At 34.7% G+C, this 19,909-nt stretch overlaps 1 protein-coding gene across 1 annotated transcript; it reads right to left on the reverse strand.

The window, feature by feature from the left end:
• Positions 1–240: 240 nt before the first annotated feature.
• On the reverse strand, positions 241–19,243 carry LOC113512025 (septin-2). Its single transcript, XM_026895776.3, has 9 exons — positions 19,155–19,243; positions 18,665–18,782; positions 17,064–17,206; positions 16,046–16,232; positions 6,729–6,847; positions 5,934–6,126; positions 5,297–5,460; positions 4,805–4,942; positions 241–3,879 (listed from the first exon to the last, which is right to left on the reverse strand). The coding sequence occupies exons 1-9, from the start codon at positions 19,182–19,184 to the stop codon at positions 3,712–3,714; spliced, it is 1,260 nt and encodes a 419-aa protein (XP_026751577.1). The 5' UTR covers positions 19,185–19,243; the 3' UTR covers positions 241–3,711.
• Positions 19,244–19,909: the final 666 nt, after the last annotated feature.

A 19,909-nucleotide genomic window follows, 5' to 3' on the forward strand; every position in this document is an offset into this window, starting at 1 on the left:
ACAGGTGTTGCCAGTACACAAGTTGGTTATGTTCTAAAAACAAAATATATTTCTTTTGTATAAAATACAATACACGAATATTATGGTATTTAACCTTTAAAATCTTACAACTAAAATGTTTAGTACCTCAGTAATTTTAAGGTGCTTTATCAAACGAAATAAGTCTTTAATTACAAATCTATCCCTTTTACAAAAAATAGCAACATTGCGTTCTCTCACCAAAATTTTTTCGTTCCATAATTCTATGGACACAGTTTTTCCAAAATCCTGTAAAATTGCTTCAAAAATATATCATAAATCAAAGTTTACAAATTAAAGGTAATTAAAAAAGTAACATTTGGTAAAGGCAAGAGACATGTGTTAGTAGGAACAGACACTGAGTCCTCTCTGCTTACTTCGTGAGATAAATATTTAAGATGCATGTTGCGATTTTTTTAGCAAGGAGGTTGTTAAAATATTTGTTTTAAGAGTGTGTGTACGTAGGATATTTGTTATAATTTGTATTCTTATAAGAAAATTTAGATGAATGCAATTGCAAATAAGCCAAAGACGCTATTTAATTACATTACATTAAATAGGTACGAAATCATCAGGTCTACGAAATAGGCAATGGTTATTAGGTGCTCTGTATGCGCGACTTTCAATAAACTATTTAAACATAACTATATTTAGTTTTCATATAAAACTTATGTGCTACTTTCAATACTCAATACGTTATATCGTATATTAATATAAATCATCAGAATCATTTTGAGTACGCAATGTGAAACCGTTATTAATCGTGACGAGATCGTGATGCCTCTTAGACAACCAAAAACATGGAAAAATCCCAGGTGAAGATGGAATTACAACTGAACTTCTGAAGGCAAAAGACTCTCTAATTCTTGGAGCCTAAGAAGCTCTTCAACTCCATCCTCTTCACTGAGAGACCTCCGTAGGCATGGAGTAAAGACCTGGTCGTTTTACTTATCAAAAAGGGAGATAAAAACCCTTTTGGAAAGTAATCGACACATCTTGCTGTAGAGCCATGCCTACAAGTTGTTTTCAAGGGTCATCACGAATTGTCTTACGCAACGACTTGACGAGTTTCGATCCCAGAGCAAGTCGGGCTTCGGAGTGGATATGGCACTATAGGTTACATTCAGACAGTGCGGTAGAGTGTTACAAAAGAGCTATCAGTCCATTTGTCTAGCTTTTATTGCCTATGAAAAGGCGTTTGATTCCATCGAAACCTTGTCTATTTTGGAATCCCTGTAGCGATGCGAAGTCACTTGGCAATATATCGAAATGTTGAGATGCCTCTATGATCTTGCCACAATGATTGTCCAAGTAAAAAACCAACAAATAATCATATTCGTCTGCGACGAGAAATGAGAGAGATGTTATATCCCTTAAATTGTTCATACCTGCTTTAGAGAATATGTTCAAAATGCTGGACTGGAAAAATTGTGGCATTATATCAATGGTGAGCACATCTCTCACTTAAGATTTGCAGACGACATTCTCAACATGGCCGAGTCGCTGCAGGAGCTACAGCAAACTCTGAACAGCCTAGCGGACTTGTCTCAACGTCTCGGTGTTTAACGATCGGGTTCATCCAGAACCGATTGCTATAAATGTATGAAATGCTCTTGAAATTGTTCAGGAATATGTTTATCTAGGATAAACATTCCAACGGAGTACGAACAATTTTGAGAACAAAGTCAAGAGACGAATACAACTGGGCCGGACAGCCTTTGGTCAGGACTCCTCGTCGTCTCTACATCTCCCGATCGACTCCGAAACAAAAGAATTCCATAGAGGACCAAAATTACCAAAATAACTCAATGAATTTGCAAGCTGAGAGGCAGTGGACTAGTTATATATTTATATTTAACGTATTCGAGTATTGAATCCCTTATTCTAGTCAATACAGCTAAATGTAAATAATTATTTAGTTTTAATACATTTGGTAGATATATTTTATAACCAAACCTGGTTAGTCATTTGGCCGATTTTACCTAAACATAATATTATATATTAGCAATGAAATTAGGATATTTATTGTAATAAAAAAAAAAGTGCACAAAAAGAAAAAAATTATTGTAAATTGCGTAGAGTGGAAAGATTTAGAAAATAATTGTAATAATAAGACGAAGAAAACAATTCTAGAAACTTTCTGAGACATTTTGGATAATTTAGAAGTATTTGTAACATTTATACAGCCAAATATTTTCCTGCACCCCCTATATATAATATGTAAATGATAATTACAAATTTTTTAATATCATTGTTCCATAATAAGATGCTAGGCCAAGAATGCGTAGCTCTATGTAGGATTAACTTACGAAAGTCTTCTTTATATATTTATATTATATCTAATAAGATTTAATTTTTATGTGTACGCCGCCACACAAATATATTATTAATCAGTCACTAATTAAAATCTAAATATTTTCAATGAAACAATTTTAATTTTTTTTTTAAAAGTCAAGGTTATATTTTGAAAAATTATGCTTTAATCCAACTATTAACTCCAATAGTTACAAGCAAGTATTCGTAATTGAAAAATTTGTAAAATTTTGTGAGTTTTTTTTTTTTATTTTGTATCGATGTAACATTTAAAACATTCTACATAATGTAATAGCTATATTGAATACTATCCAAGTACATTTTACAATTGGATACATTAAATACATGGAATTTTGGATGGAAACTCAAAAGTAATGCTGACCTAAATATAAACATTTGAATGATAATAATAGCATACTTTGAATTTATTACGTCCAAATATTTTGAATGACTTAAATATAACTCTTTATTTACATTGCTTATTCTATTACGGGCTAAACACGCTATGTTCGCTAATTAATAGTGAAATGATAAATCATCTAGTTTCCATGGAAATGCATTGCGACTTATCGTTGCAGTATCAATTATGCAGCGTATTTATTTAAGTGTATAATATAGATAACTTTAAATGTACTTAAAAATAATTAATTTGAAATCTTAGATTATATAGATAGAGTGACCAGTGTCAGAAACGTGTCAATTTTTAGTCAGCCATTTTAGTATTTGACTGACTAAATCATGGCACATAATTTTCATCGAAACAATCGTAATTTTTTGTTTCAGTGTTGCAAGTGATTGAATTTGAAATTACCCAAATCAAGTTGATTTTTTTAAATTAAAATTAAATACTATTTTTCTGTTATAATATAAATATTGATATATAAATATTGTTTACAAAATAATATATATGTTTTAATTAAAATGGTGGTGGTATTTAAAGACGAAAACATGTTTTAGATCTGTGCTTAGAAATATACCAATGTATTATAAATATACCAATAATTATAGTAAAAATAAGCATCATTACGAATCATAATGAACGATATCTGATTATTTAAAATATATATGTTAAGAATTATGCATATTTTTTATTTTTCAATTTAAATTTACAATAAAAATTTCTCCCTTATACTTTATAATTAATGTACATAATGGTAACCCTATTCACGCACACATGAATAAAAAAGCCGACTTGTTCTTAGTGATGAATTTGTATGGAGACATTCAATCTATAACATCTAAGTTTCAAATAAAGTGTGATGTGACTACGTGACGTAGTATGGAAGATTATATAAAATAAAATGTTACGAACCATCCCCTCTCCTCGTTCACGCCCCCGCCGGTACCAGGCTCGCACGATTCGCAAAGAGTTCTCCGCAATTACTTCTTCTTGCTCTTACCGAGTGTAAGCGTGTGGTGCGACTGCGCGGTCTGCTGCTTACGCCGGTTGAACTCAATCGTGTCGTCCTCTATCTTCTTGCGGAGTTCTTCGAGGCGTTTCTTTTCATCCGTGTGGTCCTTCTTCAGTTTGTCAAATTTGGCGTGGAGCTGTGGAATAAAATACATTATTAAGTGACTACATTTCAATTTTATTATTATTATTTACTTACTAGCTGACCCTGCAAACGTTGTTTTGGCATATGCATTATTTTTAGAAAAGTTCTTTTAATTCAATTAAAAATAGCTAACACTGTAAGTGTGTTAGGATGTAATTATGATTGGAAGGGGAATGAAGCGTTGTAGGCAATTAAAGTATACTTTATTTAAGTTAACAAATTATTCATAATAACAAATACATATTAAATTACAATTCTTAATAGATAATATTTAATATAATTATAATTCTTACATCGATAATTTTTTTTTTTTATATTTTTACTAATAATTATGGCAATTAAAAAATAAACAAAGATAAATCTCTCAGCGCAATGAAAACCTAGGCACCAAACATTTGGGGATATTGCCCATAATACATAAACGTGTGGGTATTAAAAATAACTTTTTTCTTAAATTGACCTGGCAGAGAATTACCTGTAACCTTATTTACATACAAAGCAACATGTCTACCACTGTCTTACAGAGGTCATATTGTTATACATATAATTTATCTTATATATATATATATATATATATATATATATATATATATATATATATATATATATATATATATATATATATATATATCAATTTCTGGAATAAGAGGTTTGTGAGTAATATAGACTTTTTTATGCAACTTAAAATGGCAAACAAGTTGACGACCCGCCTGATGGAAAGTAGTAACGGTCACTTATACAACATGAACCATGAACATGATAGTACTGCCATGGGCATAACAGAGTATACTGTATTGCGCATGTTACTATGATAACTAAGATCTTATACCAGCGTTGAAACCGAAACGCAGCCATACAAACACAACACAAGTGCAATGACTTTTGTATAAAGTCTTCCTGTGTTACGTGATACGCACCTCTTTCTCGGCCTCCTTGAGCTCAGCCTCCTTCTCCTTGACTCGCTGCACGAACATCTGGCGCATCTCGTCCTCCTTCTGCTGCAGCTCCGCCAGGTGAGCGCTGCGCTTCTGCTCGAACGTCTGCTGGAAGGATACCTGCACCAAACGATACCACTCACATTATAAGCATATAACATTAACACACTACAGTGCATGGCAGTTTTAGGGTCTAATTATTATATATTTATATATATAATTTATTAATATTTATATATATTATATATTGCAAAGAATGAGAAGTAAGACGGGCAATAAGAATGTCAAAAGTTTATAAAGATGTTTATAATAAATTTGCAACGGCTGAATGGATTTTAATGAAATTTGATAGTCGAGTAGGTCATACACTACAATCCTGTTCACTTTTCAAGAAATAAAAAAAAAAAATATTTGCAATGTTTGTCGACCAAATTGGTACTTAAAATATTAGCGAAGCCAATCGTGTGTACGTACGGGCTTGTTGTCCGCGTCGACGTCGGTGAAGCCCATCTGCTGCAGGCGGCGGCGGCGGTACAGCTCGTAGTGGCGCGCGTGGGTCTTCTCGCGCATGTCCTCCATGTTGGTGCGGATCAGCATCTCGCGCAGCTTCACGAAGTCACAGTGCGACTCGTTCTCCACTGCAACCGGGACAGAAACGTATAGTGTTCGTCGGTCAGAGACGAGAACATCACCACTGTGCTAACTCCGAGAAGAGTTACATTTATTTGACGAAAGTTTGAGACGATGAATGGAATGAAGATAAAACAACATTTGGTTATAATATTAAACATCTAAAATTATAGTTTTATTTATTATTATTATTATTTCAGCCGCTAACTGTCCACTGCTGGACATAAGCCTTCCCCATAAGGGAAGTTTTGCCTTTGGAGATGTTTTAAGAGGGACGCTGCTGTCCATTCCTCCGCCTCCCTTAGTCGCCTCTTACAATATCCACGGGAAAGGAAGGGGTGGCCTATTCTATGCTGGAATCACACGGACAATCATCGGAGCTGATTACGTCAGTTTAAATATTGAAAATGGTTTACAAAACACATTGTGTTGACATCTTCACATGATAATAATACTAGAAATCAACGTGCCGTGTACCGACCTTGCACAGTGCCCCAGGGGTACTGCCTGGCGCGCACCGTCTTGTTGCCGATCTTGACGAAGTCCGTGCTGCCGACCACCGCGAACGGTATGTGAGAGTTCATGGTCGAGTTGGTCTCCGACACGGACTCGTCGTCCACCGGGAACTGGTATATCTCCACGCCGTTCGCCTGGAGCTCTTGCATTATTTTCGACTGCGTACAAAAATTTACATAAATGTTTTAATTTTTTGTCACCAAATTTTACAAATATATTTGTAGCTAAACGCTGTTTAAACATGGGAGATATTTAAGAAAAATATATATGAAAAATATTAATAAAAGAAGAATTAATAAAATTCAATATAATCATTTTTAGAAATTTTCTCTTTTTCGGCATCACGCAAAAGCTACTGCACCAAATTAGATACGGTTTTTATATTTGTGTCCCTAAAGGTCTAACTTAAAATCCGATATACTTTTTAATTTAAAACGCCATCTAGAAGTGGTAAATTTAGTTTAGTTTTTCAACCTCTGAAATTCACGGACAACACTGCTATCGATTGAAATATGCTCGAGATTTAACTTTATTACAGATGAATATCTGATACTTCCATTAGAAATGCAATGAAAAAGTCGCGTAAAATTATTGATATAAAAACAATAAACAATAAAAGCTAAATTAGACTTTCGTAGGTAAAATTTATATAAAAACAAAGGCTGTTCGATCCGTCTCAGCATTGCATTATAAATACGCGAATATGAAGGATCGTTTCGTATCCGACTCGCTGCTTCTGCTATCAAATGATTATGTATACCTTGAATTTTTGTAATTCAGTCTTGGAGATGGTGTCCGCCTTCGCAATAATAGGTATGATGTTGACTTTGGTGTCCAGCTTCTTCATGCACACGAGGTCGATGGACTTCAGGCCATGGCCTGAAACAATGTAAGGAATATGTAAGTTGACATTAAAAACAAAAAAAAACATCTTTTAAACTTTTTTTACCCTACTTTACTAACGTTAATCATAGAATACTTTGCAGATAAATCGAACTAATATATATTGTTTTAATAATTATTATATTAATTTTTTTTCAAACTATTTTTAAATTTAATTATATTTTGAAATACTTTTAATGTTTTTTTTTAATATATTTAAAATTTTAATGCAAGCTGTCAAGATGACGACCCTTTGCGTTTGGACCTCATTACTTGCCTACCAACAGGTAGGCTATGGTCACATTGACTAAACCCCATAAAAAAAATGTAATTAAGTAAAAAATATAATAAGTAAACAAACAAATCATTATAATTTACAATTTTTGTCTTCTTTTAGATTTTTATAAGAGACAGGAATTGACGGGACCACCAAAGTGAAATAATGTACCTGAGTCATCCCGGCGTCTCGACCATGTCGCACCGGCCGCGTCCACGAATACACTGAGGTAGCGTCGCGTTAATTCCCGTCTCAGGTAAACTATACAACTTTTATGTTCATTTCCATTACAGATATTAGGATTCCGTATCAGAAGGTTACAAAGAAAAACTTCATAATGCAACTATGTCCGTGCGCTCTGTCACAGGCATTATATCTTAGCAATTAGTAATGCTATGGATTTGAAATTTGGAATAGTTTTACATGCCATTAGCGCGCTATATATTGCAATATATTCTGACACTTCCCTATGGTTGACTGGGAGAGAATGCTTTTAGCATTAAGTCCGCCATGTACACATATATGTACTGATGAATAAATAAATAAAATAGAAATACTTAAAAAAATATTCTTATTGTCTTTACTAGGGCACTCCAAAACGGTTAATAATAATTTCAAAATTGACCTTAGTAGGTAAATTTTGAAACGTTTTGATACCCTGATGCGCCAGAAGCCCTTGCATATGATACTCTACGTGGACTTGTGTCCATCGCATATCGTATCATACGCAAGAGCTTCATTTGTACATTTTAAAACTGGTTTTTATTTTATTTATATGAGAATAAATAAACGATATTTCTAACACTGTTTATGACAAAATATTAAAAAAATCTTCCAAAAGAAACTTAATTTTGTTGTTGGGTTTTTAACCACATTTACGGTTTAAATACGCAATTACTAACTTTAATAATAATAATTAATCATTAATAAAAAAATAAGAAGGTTATTTTTATATTATATTTAAAATTTATACATTTAATTACATTTAAAATTAATTGTCCTTTTCCATCCATTATGTTTATGTACAATAAACAAAATATATTACTAGCGACCCGCCTCGACTTCGCACAAGTAGTAAAGCATATATGCTTACATTTTTTGCATTCGCTTGTCGCGTCGAGTATAAATTAGATGGGTATAGTAATTTATCCTTAAAAGATAGACATAGGCCATCGTAGACATTTTAGTAGACCTATAAAAGAGAAACTATTCCATTTGTTAAAATTTTAATATATTGTTGTTGTACGGAAATATCCTACATCCTATCCTAGTACTCTGCATTACTCAGTACTACGCTAGTACTTTTTCATATACTGTACCTATCTATTTTTTTTGGTGGGTGAAAATGGTATTATTGGTGTAGTGGTTTTATTTCTCATGGTGTTTTAAGCGTATTGTTGAAGCAACGGCGACTGTACAACCTATTTTTTTTTCTTTAAATAAAAAAAAATTAAATATTTAAAATTAATTAATAATAATTAATTTCTAAAGAAAACAAAAACTTTTTAGAGATATTTTATGTACGGAACCTTCTGAGAGTGAGTTCTTGTTAAAATTATAAATTAGGAATAAAATAGAATTATTTGATTTGCCATTACAATGTATGTAAATATTTAAATAAAAACTTATATTACATAGAAATAATATTACAAAAAAGATATTTATTACTAAATTTAATATAATATTAATTTGTCATATATATTTATTATTGCTATAGTCATGTCCTATTTATAAGTCACGTGGTCAGTCATGAGCAAATAGGTAAAATCATTTACAACGTTTGTAACAACAGTAACTGTAACCAAGGAGCTTCTTTCTACGACGTTCTCTGCATGACGTTATTAATTAATAATGCACAACGTACATCGATCCAATTACTTTTATTTTACACTAGCTTATTGCCCGTTACTTCGTACGCTTGGATTTCATAAATAGAATCAATCAATGAAACAGTATTGTAGATGGCGTTTTAAAATAAAACATCAGATTTTAAGTTACACCTTCTTTTTAGTACAGTAGTTTGTGTGTGTGAGCACACACCACCCAAAACCTCTGTAAGGGGGAAAAGGGATTGTTAGTAATGGAGACTGAGAATCCCATTGCTAGCAATATACCCAACCATGTCGACCTCCTCGCGGTTCCCTCTGGAAACTATCATGGTTAATTCCTGATGAATTCATCATGATGGGCTAACTGGTCTGTTTTCATTCTCATCGATCACCCTCACTGGTGCCTCGCCAGCGTATCCCGTTAGCGTAGGCGGGGTTACCATTCTATTTTCACCCACCAAAAAAAAACTGTAAATTACTTGCATAGTGAAAACACAATTTTATGGTTTTTTTTATGAGTTATAATAACCTGCGCTATCGGAATACGCTAGCGAGATACCAATTAAAGATAACAGGTGATGATGTAATCAGGACGGTTGGACCATTGTGACAAAATTATAAAAAAATAACCGAGATGGTTTCCAGAGGGAACCGCGTAGAGATGCACCTATATTTTTTTTTTTTTGTTCTTTTTTTTATATACAACTTAGAATGGCAAACAAGCTGACGACCCACCTGATGGAAAGTAATAATCGTCGCCTATACACATGAGCAGTACTATGGACATAACAGAGTATACTGTTTCGCCCATGATACCCCCCCTCCCCCATGCGTTGCCATTCCTGAGAACTCAGGTGTTATTCCTTTGTACCCAGTAAATTCACTGCTATATCCCACCCTTCAAACCGAAACACAGCCATGCAAACACAACTGCTTTCCGGTAGAAACACAAAAGGGACAGAGGTACCCAAACAATCGACTTTTGTACAAAGTCTCTCTCTGGTAAAGATAGTACCTGGTAGGGTGTATTACTAGCAATGGGGCCGCTAGTCCCCGTTACCAACAATTCCTTTTCCCGCCTAACTCCTCTATTGTTAGTCTTAACCTACCTTGGTAACACGTTTTATAAATGCATTTATCGGCGACGGTGATGTCATTCGTGCACATGCATATTCTTTTTCGCTTTTATAGCAAAATGCATGAGAATATGACTCTATACGACACGGCTACACCTCTTTATCTGGAATGTAAGCTGATAGCTGCCGACGACGCGGCTGTTTATGCAAGCAAAATATGTAAAACAATGATTTAATTTTAAATAAACTGGAAAAAAACCTACCATTTTAATAAAATATGACATTTTTAATGATGGTGTCGTAAGAAGCGACTAAAGGAATTTAATGGCAGAGGGTTTTTTTTTTATACTACTGAGGTGGCAAACGAGCATACGGCCCACCTGATGGTAAGTGGTTACCGTAGCCTATGAACACCTGCAATACCAGAGGTATTACACGCGCGTTGCCGACCCTGAAGAAACCTCTTTACCCCCCTTTTGAAGAATATTTTTATTTGGATTATGTTATGGTAACCCCGCCTGCGCTTTCGGTATACACTGGCGGGGCACCAGTGAGAATTGATTGGTGAGGATGAAAAGACAAGTCAGTTAGTCTATCATGACGAATTCAACGATAAATTTGTAACGATAGTTTCCCGGGGAAGCCGCGTGGAGGTCGACCTGATAGGGTATATTGCTAGTAAAGGGGCTATTAAACCTCATTAATAACAATTCCTTTTCCCCCAATGGTAGAGAGATGGGCAGCAGCGTCCCTTTTAAAACATCACTAAATATGTAACTGCCGTTGCCAACTCGCCTGCCAAGCGTGGCAACTACTGGCAAAACTCCTCTTATGGGGAAAGTTTAGTCAACGGTGGACAGTTAACGGCTGAAATGATATGATGATGTGATTCTAAATGGTGTCATTATGAATTATGTAGTACTATATATATATATATATATATATATATATATATATATATATATATATATATATATATATATATATATATATATATATATATATATATATATATATATATTGAATGCAATTTTCACTAATGCGTTGCGGTTTCCACCTCTCAACATTTAGTGTTTGTTTCATGTCAATCGGTTCATAAATAAAAAAGTTATGTCAAATTAAAGAATCACGTCCAAAATGCTATAAAAATAACCGATCAGTTGAATTGGGTGAAACTTTTTTATTGAAAGTATTAATTTTTGAAAACTCTGTCTACTCGTGCAAAGCCGGGTCGGATCGCAAATTTTTTTGATAGGTGAAAATAGTATGGTAATCCCGCCTGCGCCAACGGGATACGCTGGCGAGGCACCAGTGAAGGGTGATAGATGAGAATGAAAACAGGTCAGTTAGCCCATCATGATGAATTCATCAGGAATTAACCATGATAGTTTCCAGGGGGAACCGCGTGGAGGTCGACCTGGTTGGGTATATTACTAGCAATGGGATTCTCAGTCCCCATTACTAACAATCCCCCCCCCCCCCCGGATCGCTAGTTATAAATATGTACAAGGGAGCATAATGACTACAACTGTCATACAAAACTATGCATGTAACAGCGCACCTAGTCCTCTGTTTGTTTGTTAGTCACTTTAATCATATGTACACACGGCTATCACCACTGGGGAATGTTAAACAGTTGTTTTCAAATGAGCCATATACTTCCTTCTTGCGTCTATTTTTAACTTTACAAAATTTAACACTAAACCTACCGAGCGCGGTCAAATGACCGTTTTTGAGATTTAGTTTAAAAAAATTCATGTATAACGTTACTGTATCACCATGTAACTTATTGACTTTATCTATAATATACATACAACCCTTTTTTTTTATATTTCCAACTATTATTTACTTGTTTACTATCCAATTGGCTAAAATCTCTTAGCTTTAAAAATAAAGTATATATCTATAAAGATACATATTTTATTTTAAAGCGAACATTTGACCGCTCATGGTAGGACTTTTTTTTAAATATATGATAATGGAATGGTAACCCCACCCGCGCTATCGGTATACACCCGCGGGGCACCAGTGAAGGATGATAGTTAGCCCATCGTGACGAATTCAACAAGAATTGTCCACGATGGTTTCCAGGGGGAACCACGTGGAGGTCGACCTAATAAGGCATATTGCTAACAATGGGGCTATCAAACTCCATTGCTAACAATCCCTTTCTCCCCCTCATGGTAGAATTAGGTATATATGAAACGTCGGTAGGTTTAGTGTTAATATTTATCAATATATTATAAGCCAAAAGAAATACAATGTGAATGTGGTAGAATGCGGATGCTGGGGGAGACCCAAAATGACAGATTGAAACTGATAGATTAAAAAAAAGAGAACTCGTATTAAAGTATTAGCCGTATAAAAAAAATTCAACAGAGGGAGGCTTTGTACAAAAGTCGTTTGCTTGGGCACCTCTGTCCCATTCGTGTTGCAATCGTGAAGCAGTTGTGCTTGCACGGCTGGGTTTCGGTTTGAAGGGTGAGGCGTGGCAATGAATTTACAGGGTACGGAGACATAACACTTTGGCCTTCAGGAATGGCATGGATGGTGGTGTCGTGGACGAAACAGTATACTCTGTTATGTCCATGGTACTGTTCATGTCTATAGGCGACGGTTACCACTTTCCATCAGGTGGGCCGTCAGCTTGTTTGCCATTCTAAGTTGTATAAAAAAATACGTTGCTATTCCTGAGGACTCAGATGTTATTCCTCCGTACCCAATAAATTTACGCCATATCCCACCCTTCAAACCGAAACAAAGCCATGCAAACACAACTGCTTCACGGTTGAAACACGAATGGGACAGAGGTACTCAAGCAATCGACTTTTGTACAAAGTCTCCCTCTGGTCAAACCTCGAATTTCGTTACATCTGTACCTACATTGTAAATATAAGGTAATGTAATCCTTAGGGTGTAACGGTAACTAAGTGACGTGAACTACAAGTAACACTAACCCTAAATTCTAGTTATATATTCCGTTAGTTACAAGGATGGCCCCAGAGGTATTAACTTTCGCGCGTACATTACTGTGCCGCGCGCGACCTGAATATAATCAACAGGGCGGCGGGGGGGCGGAGGGGGGCGACGTTGTGTCAAGGGCGAACCGTCACATTAGGTCACTGGCGCACTAGTGGACATAATGAAAACAATGTGGGGTCAACATCGGCATTATTTCAACATTGAAATTTAATAAACAAATCTATACATATAATAAAACTGTAGAGGTCGCATGTCTGTTCATAGAAAAAAAAAAAACCGCTAAAACCGAGTCAGGGGGACGTTAGAAGTGAAATAGAACAAATCCATATTTTTTATAAAGTTTTGTTTCTCTGTCTGTTTGCCTGTATGTACGGGCTACTCTCCAAAACTGTTGGACCGATTTAAATGAAATTTTGCATTGTGGTACCTTACATTTGATAATTTTAATAACGGAAAATTAAAGAGTTCCCGTGGGATAGTTACAAAACTATAGTAACTTAAACAGCTTAGTACACAACCTACTTAAATAAAGTCATTTTGACCTAAGGCAAAGAGTGAGAACGACACGTCACTTGTTAATTTTGGGTCCAATATTCCCAGACATAGTTCACTACAATAAGGAGATTAAAAATGTTAATCGAAGGAATAACAAATAACACGCGGACAAAGTCGCGGGCAACAGCTAGTTAATAATAAATGTATACTCTTCTCTTATATGTATATTTACATATTTTGATACAAAAAATAATAATAATCGTCTGCATGGGTACCTCTGTCCCACTCGTATTATTGCCGTGAAGCAGCTGCATTTGCATGGCTGTGTTTCAGTTTGAAGGGCTGGATATGGCAGTGGTATTACAGAGTACGCAGGCATACTATTTTCAACCTCAAGAAGGGCAACGTATGAGGAGTACCATGGCCATATTAATATATTTTGTAATGCCTATGATGCTGTTTCTATCTACAGGCGACGGTTACCACCTTTCAACATGCGGGCGGACAGCTTGTTTGCCATTCTAAGTGTCATAATAAAAATACAAAATATATAGAAATAAATATTTGAATTGAGCTCTTATATGTATAATGTGACACAATGCAATCGCACATTACAATGAGTTACATTTTTTTTTTGTTGGGTGAAAGTGGAATGGTAACCCCGCCTGCACTAACGGGATATGCTGGCAAGGCACCAGTGAAGGGTGATAGATGAGAATGAAAACAGGCCAGTTAGCCCATCATGATTAATTCATCAGTAATTAACCATGATAGTTTCCAGGGGGAACCGCGTGGAGGTCGACCTGCTTGGGTATATTGCTAGCAATGGGATTCTCAGTCTCCATTACTGACAATCCCTTTCCGAGTTACGTTGTTAATGAGAAATGGAGAAAAAGACAGACAATTTAAAAATGAGCAGTCATAGCAGCGTCCCTGTGTGAAAATATCACCAAAGCAAAGGTGGCAACACCCACCAGTAAGGAGAGGATTATGTTCAGCAATCTAGTGATATGAGGTGTCCATGGACTCAGATCAGATCAGAGTTGGTAAAATTTTAGTTTGTCATTAGAGTTTACGTCATGCAGCCTATGATTCATGCTACATAATCTATGCAATTAGCATGTATGTGAGTTAGTAGGTCCGAGCATCTAACTTAGCCTCTTAAATCGGCTATTTTAATTATGTGCGGATAGTTTGTCAGGCTTCTCGCAGTGTCATGATTGGACCACTTCGTGTATAAATATTAACCCAACTTGACCATTCCAGTAAGCTAGAATATAAGTATCTATATAGCTAACAACGCGTGACGCTATGTAGAAGCTAATTGGCCGGTCTTGTCGCATACACATGTCAGATACATTCTCCAAAATTCCTAATATTTCTGTAAAAATGTACTTAAACTTGTTTCTATATAAAACTCACAAACCACAAGGAATCACATTTATATGAATTTTTAAAGTATTCCATATTTAAATGTCAATATTGTCAAAATAGTGCAGAGCTTAGTGACTGACGTTATAACGTTCAATACATATATCGATATTTAAGTTCGAGTTTATAGATATTGAAATCTGTCCAAAATTAAGGCTCAGCGGGTCTACCATGAAATGAAATTCCGAAATTTCGGACTCAATTTCGTGTTTTTGTTTATACCAAAATTGGGCCAATAAATGGAGTTTAACATTTCTTTCGTCATACAGTCAAAAATAACAATATTTTATTATAACATTTTTAATATTTCCAAACGGCATGTATTATGTAATTCTAACATCAAATTTGTTTTGGCTCCGAAATTTCGGAAAACATTTCATGGTAGACCCTCAGAGCCCACTTAAACTTCGTATGTCAATAAAGAAGTATAGACTTTAGAAATATGATGAAGAATACTGACCGGTGACAAATAAACTCGTCATTGCACTAGTGTGTAGGCACGCCCTCCTACCATGACGGGCAACATCGCTTGGATTACAAAAAGTTCATGACCAAAAAATTACTTTTCTTTATTTCCAAAGATTTCAACTATGACGGAATCCTCGGTCAGCAAAGTCTTAATAAGCAAGTAGTCATTACAATTGCATAGGCAATGGTACCAAATTGGAGGAATGACCGGTGACAACCGGTTCCCATACAAAATGCAGTATCATCCCGTACAGTATTATTCATCTCCTCTATTTAAATATCTACACTTCTAAAAGTGCACTCGACAATCTGAAGATCAACAGCTTTAACAGTATAATTTTTTTTTATACCACTGAGGTGGCAAACAAGCATACGGTCCACCTGATGGTAAGCGGTTACCGTAGCCTATGAACGCCAGCAATACCAGCCGACCCTGAAGAAACCTCTTTACCCCCCTTTTGAAGAACCCCATGCTGTAGTCTCTTGGGAAAACCTCGGCAGGCAACTCATTCCATAACCTGAGTGTTCATGGGAGAAAACATCCCTGAAACCGCGTTGTACGCGACCATTTAGGCTGTAAGGTATGAGGGTGAACTTCCTGTCGATGGCGATGGTCGATGAAGACTATTTAACTCACCTGTTGGACAAATGAAGTAGAGACACACGTGCAGCCGACTGTCGTGGTAGGCACCCAGCGACCTCTTAATTTTGAGCTCCTCCTGCAGATACGCCTCGAACTGGGCGTCGATGTAGTCCACCACGGCCTTAAAGCTATCCTCCTTGTTGACTTGGTCTCCGTAGCCGACAGTGTCGCAGATTGTTAGCTGTCAACAAATTTAGACATGACAAGTTTATTAACCATAGGAATCAACCATATTTTTTTTATAATGAGATAACAGTATATATATATATATATATATATATATATATATATATATATATAATGACAAAATGGCCTTGCACAACATGAATCATCATCCACTGCTGAATAAGCCTCCTCCTTGGGGGGGGGGGGTTACCAGTAGTTGCCACGCTTGTCAGGTGGATTGGTAACCACATTTAGGCTTTAGAAATATTTAAAGATGGACGCTGCTGCTCATCCCTTGCCTTCACTTAGTCGGCTCTTACGACATCCACATGAAAGGAAGGGGCGGCCTATTCTATCCAGGGCCACATGGACAACATACATGTGTATTCACAAAAATGCAATTTTAAATGTAATTTAAGATCAGATAATATTCATATAAAAAAAATGTCTCTCATTCAATTTTAAAGCTTTACAGGTTGAGACAAACATAAAAGAAAATAAGGTGTGAACTGCTTCCCTCGTAGAAAGACAATAATGTCCTTTTACTCATAAATTAAAATATAAAGTTAATATTTTTCACCATGCTATATACTATGATGCGGATGAGATCCTAGATAGACAGTTAAGTCAATTTAAATTTTTTTTTTTTTATCATAGTTTTAGTTTGGAGTATTTTGACTGTGTCTACAGGCATTCATTGGCAGTATTGCCATTTATTTGAAGTCCAGGTGATTACTGTAATTGTGTGACACTTAATATTATTATTTTATATATACCCTTAAAATAAAATAGAAGTAGCCTTTGATTAGATAGGCATTTAAATAAATATTATGTAATATAAATTTACCTTAAGTCGCACATTGCTCTCCTGTAACTCATAGGTGTGGGCCTTTAGCTTCACAGTCGGCAGGTTGTGTGGACTTGGGGAGGACTCGAAGTTGGTATTGAACAGTGAATCCATGAGCGTAGACTTGCCCAGGCCCGTCTCACCTGATAGTTGGATAAATTACTTTTAATAATGAATAACAATATCAGAATGATCAATATCCAAATAAGTACGGCAAACAAGCTGAGATCTTGCATTTTGGAAAACAGTAACCATCACCTACAATTATGAACAGTATCACAGATATATATACAATACTGTTGCACACCCACACATACACAAAAGTTTATTTACATGTACGGCATAATAGCAACATTATAACTAACAAATTGACATTACTGTGAAGGAATTCTGTCTCCATACACTATAATTTTACTAATATATGTCTTTCAAACTAAAACATAAACAAATTTACTCATTCAAACTTAAAACACCAAATGGTTTCTCACCAATCAACTTTTAAAATAGCAAAAAGTAATTATATGGTGGAAAATAATAAATATTGAAAACATAGATACATGCATGATAGAAACTAAACATAAGACTGAGGTACCCAATCACTTGACCTTATACAAAGGATTTTCCTAAGGAAAGATGTATTAATATAAATAATATAAATAAATGTATTATTAACCAACCTCTAAAAGGTTATGAAGGGCCAAATTAAAAGTACCCGTAACCGGCGAGCATGTATGACAAGATTGATGAATGTGGAAGAAGCGAAAGAGGTTTGTTTGAATCGAAGCATTTGGCGTTCCATTATTTCTGCCTACCCTAATGGGAGACAGGCGTGACAGATATGTATGTATGTAAAAGGTTATGAATTTTTTATGGAACTTAGAATGAAAAAATTAAGGCCTATCTCATGGAAAGTAGTAACCATCGCTTCTAATCATGAAGAGAAAAAGATATTTTACAGAATAATTGTGACACTCAAGTATCGTGTATTCCTCTACTATATGTTATGCATAATCATCATCATATTAAACTGTCCACTACTGAACATAAGCCACCCCCTCGGGGGGTTTTGCCAGTAATTGCCACGCTTGGCAGACAGATTGGTCATGCATGATATTTGCCACTAACTACTAAATTTTTTTGTTATTTCTATTGTGTATTTTGACATTGGGCCTATACAACATTTAACCTTTACAAACTTTCACTATTTAATAAATAAATCACAGGGTACTGAGACCCCTTATTCCTCAAGAATGGCAACACATAAAGGTTATCATGGGTGATACAGTATATTCTGTTATGTCCATGGTAATGTAACTGTATATAGGTGATGGTTACCACTTTCCATCATGTGGGCTATCAGCTTGTTTACCAAACAAAAGTAGCATAAAAAAAGTAATAGGTACCTACAAATAACATGAAATGTTATGAGTCATAAATATTATTAATGAGGCACTTAATATGCGTAGAGTGCAACAATTTACTATAGTGCACCCACTGAACCTTGCAGTACATGTCGAAACATTAACGAAACCGAAGATAAGACGCGACACCTACTATACGTGGGTGATTAACTTGCAACATAGATAATGAAAAACACTTACCGATACACAGGATGTTAAATACGAATCCATTTTGGACACTTTTATTCACCAACTGATCAGGCAAGCTGTCGAATCCGACATGCCCTGACAGTTTAAGGGTACGAAGTGCCGTCTCCATCTACAAAAAACGTATCATTAGCAAATCAAGAAGTGACTAACCCGAAAGGGAACGCATGCATACACAACCTAGTTATTAAACACGCAACATAATAAGTATTTCAAACAATCTATTGTTTCTGTTTGTCAACCGGCATCCAAGGAATGTTTCCACTAATTCTGTTAGTCGTTATACCTTAACTTAGACCGTATCAGAATCACTTTCTCAACATCCTTTTTTACCTGTTTGAGAAACGCCCAATAACACTTTCTACATTAAAAAACGTACAATAGCCAGAAATTATTATTCAACTTTTAAAGAAATAAATAACAATTTAATAAATGTAAATAATAGATAAGGTGACAAGATAAAATATTTAAATTATTAACTCACTTTTGGGGGCTCGACATCTATAGCCGCCATGATTATTGTTTGACTAAATGATTACAATGAAGTAAGCAACTTAAAATCATCGAACTGTCATTAGTATTACCAATTAATAAATTTAAAGATTTGTCCAGCTTTTTCTAATGTAAGGTATGTATAACGTAACAAAACAAAGTTTTTACAAGAAACTTGAAATGATTACGCATTGATAAATGTTAAAAAATATATAAAAATAAATAAACTTATTACAATATATTTTCAGATATTTGCAATAGATATATATTTTTTTAATCGCTTAAACTTTTTTACTTAATATTAACAGTTTACTTTAATATTATTTTTTTAAATACTATTACATTTAAATTAATATATTAAACTTTATATATTAGAATTTAGCATATTTCCACAAAATATGTAAGTGTAGCATATCGTAAAACTTTGTAGTAACAACACTAGTGAATAGTGTCACTGTCAATGTCAAATATTACAACAACTTCACATATCAATGCAGATAACCAACAGAAATTGAAATTAAAAATCAAACTTTAAGAGAAATTAATATAAAAATGTGAATTTAAATTAAATTTAAATAACATTTTATTTAGATAACAATTTGTGTATATACAATTTTTTTTACACAATAAACTCAAAATAGCAACAAAATAAATTTTAAAGATTATTATTTGAGTAAGTTGAATATTCACAAAATAGAAAAGGTATTATTTGTTGATATTGGCTAACCTACTCTGAAGTCATATTAT

Source organism: Galleria mellonella, unplaced genomic scaffold, assembly GCF_026898425.1.
Source record: "Galleria mellonella isolate WM207_F2 unplaced genomic scaffold, CSIRO_AGI_GalMel_v1 utg34, whole genome shotgun sequence".
Classification (NCBI taxonomy): Eukaryota; Metazoa; Arthropoda; class Insecta; order Lepidoptera; family Pyralidae; genus Galleria; species Galleria mellonella.

Excerpts from the sequence above, each read along its gene's own strand:
- LOC113512025 (XM_026895776.3), bottom strand. The coding sequence starts at position 19,184 with ATGGCGGCTATAGATGTCGAGCCCCCAAAA. Across the intron at positions 18,783-19,154 it reads TAGATGTCGAGCCCCCAAAA|ATGGAGACGGCACTTCGTAC; the intron begins GTGAGTTAATAA and ends CGTTTTTTGTAG. Across the intron at positions 16,233-17,063 it reads AGAGCAATGTGCGACTTAAG|CTAACAATCTGCGACACTGT; the intron begins GTAAATTTATAT and ends ATTTGTTGACAG.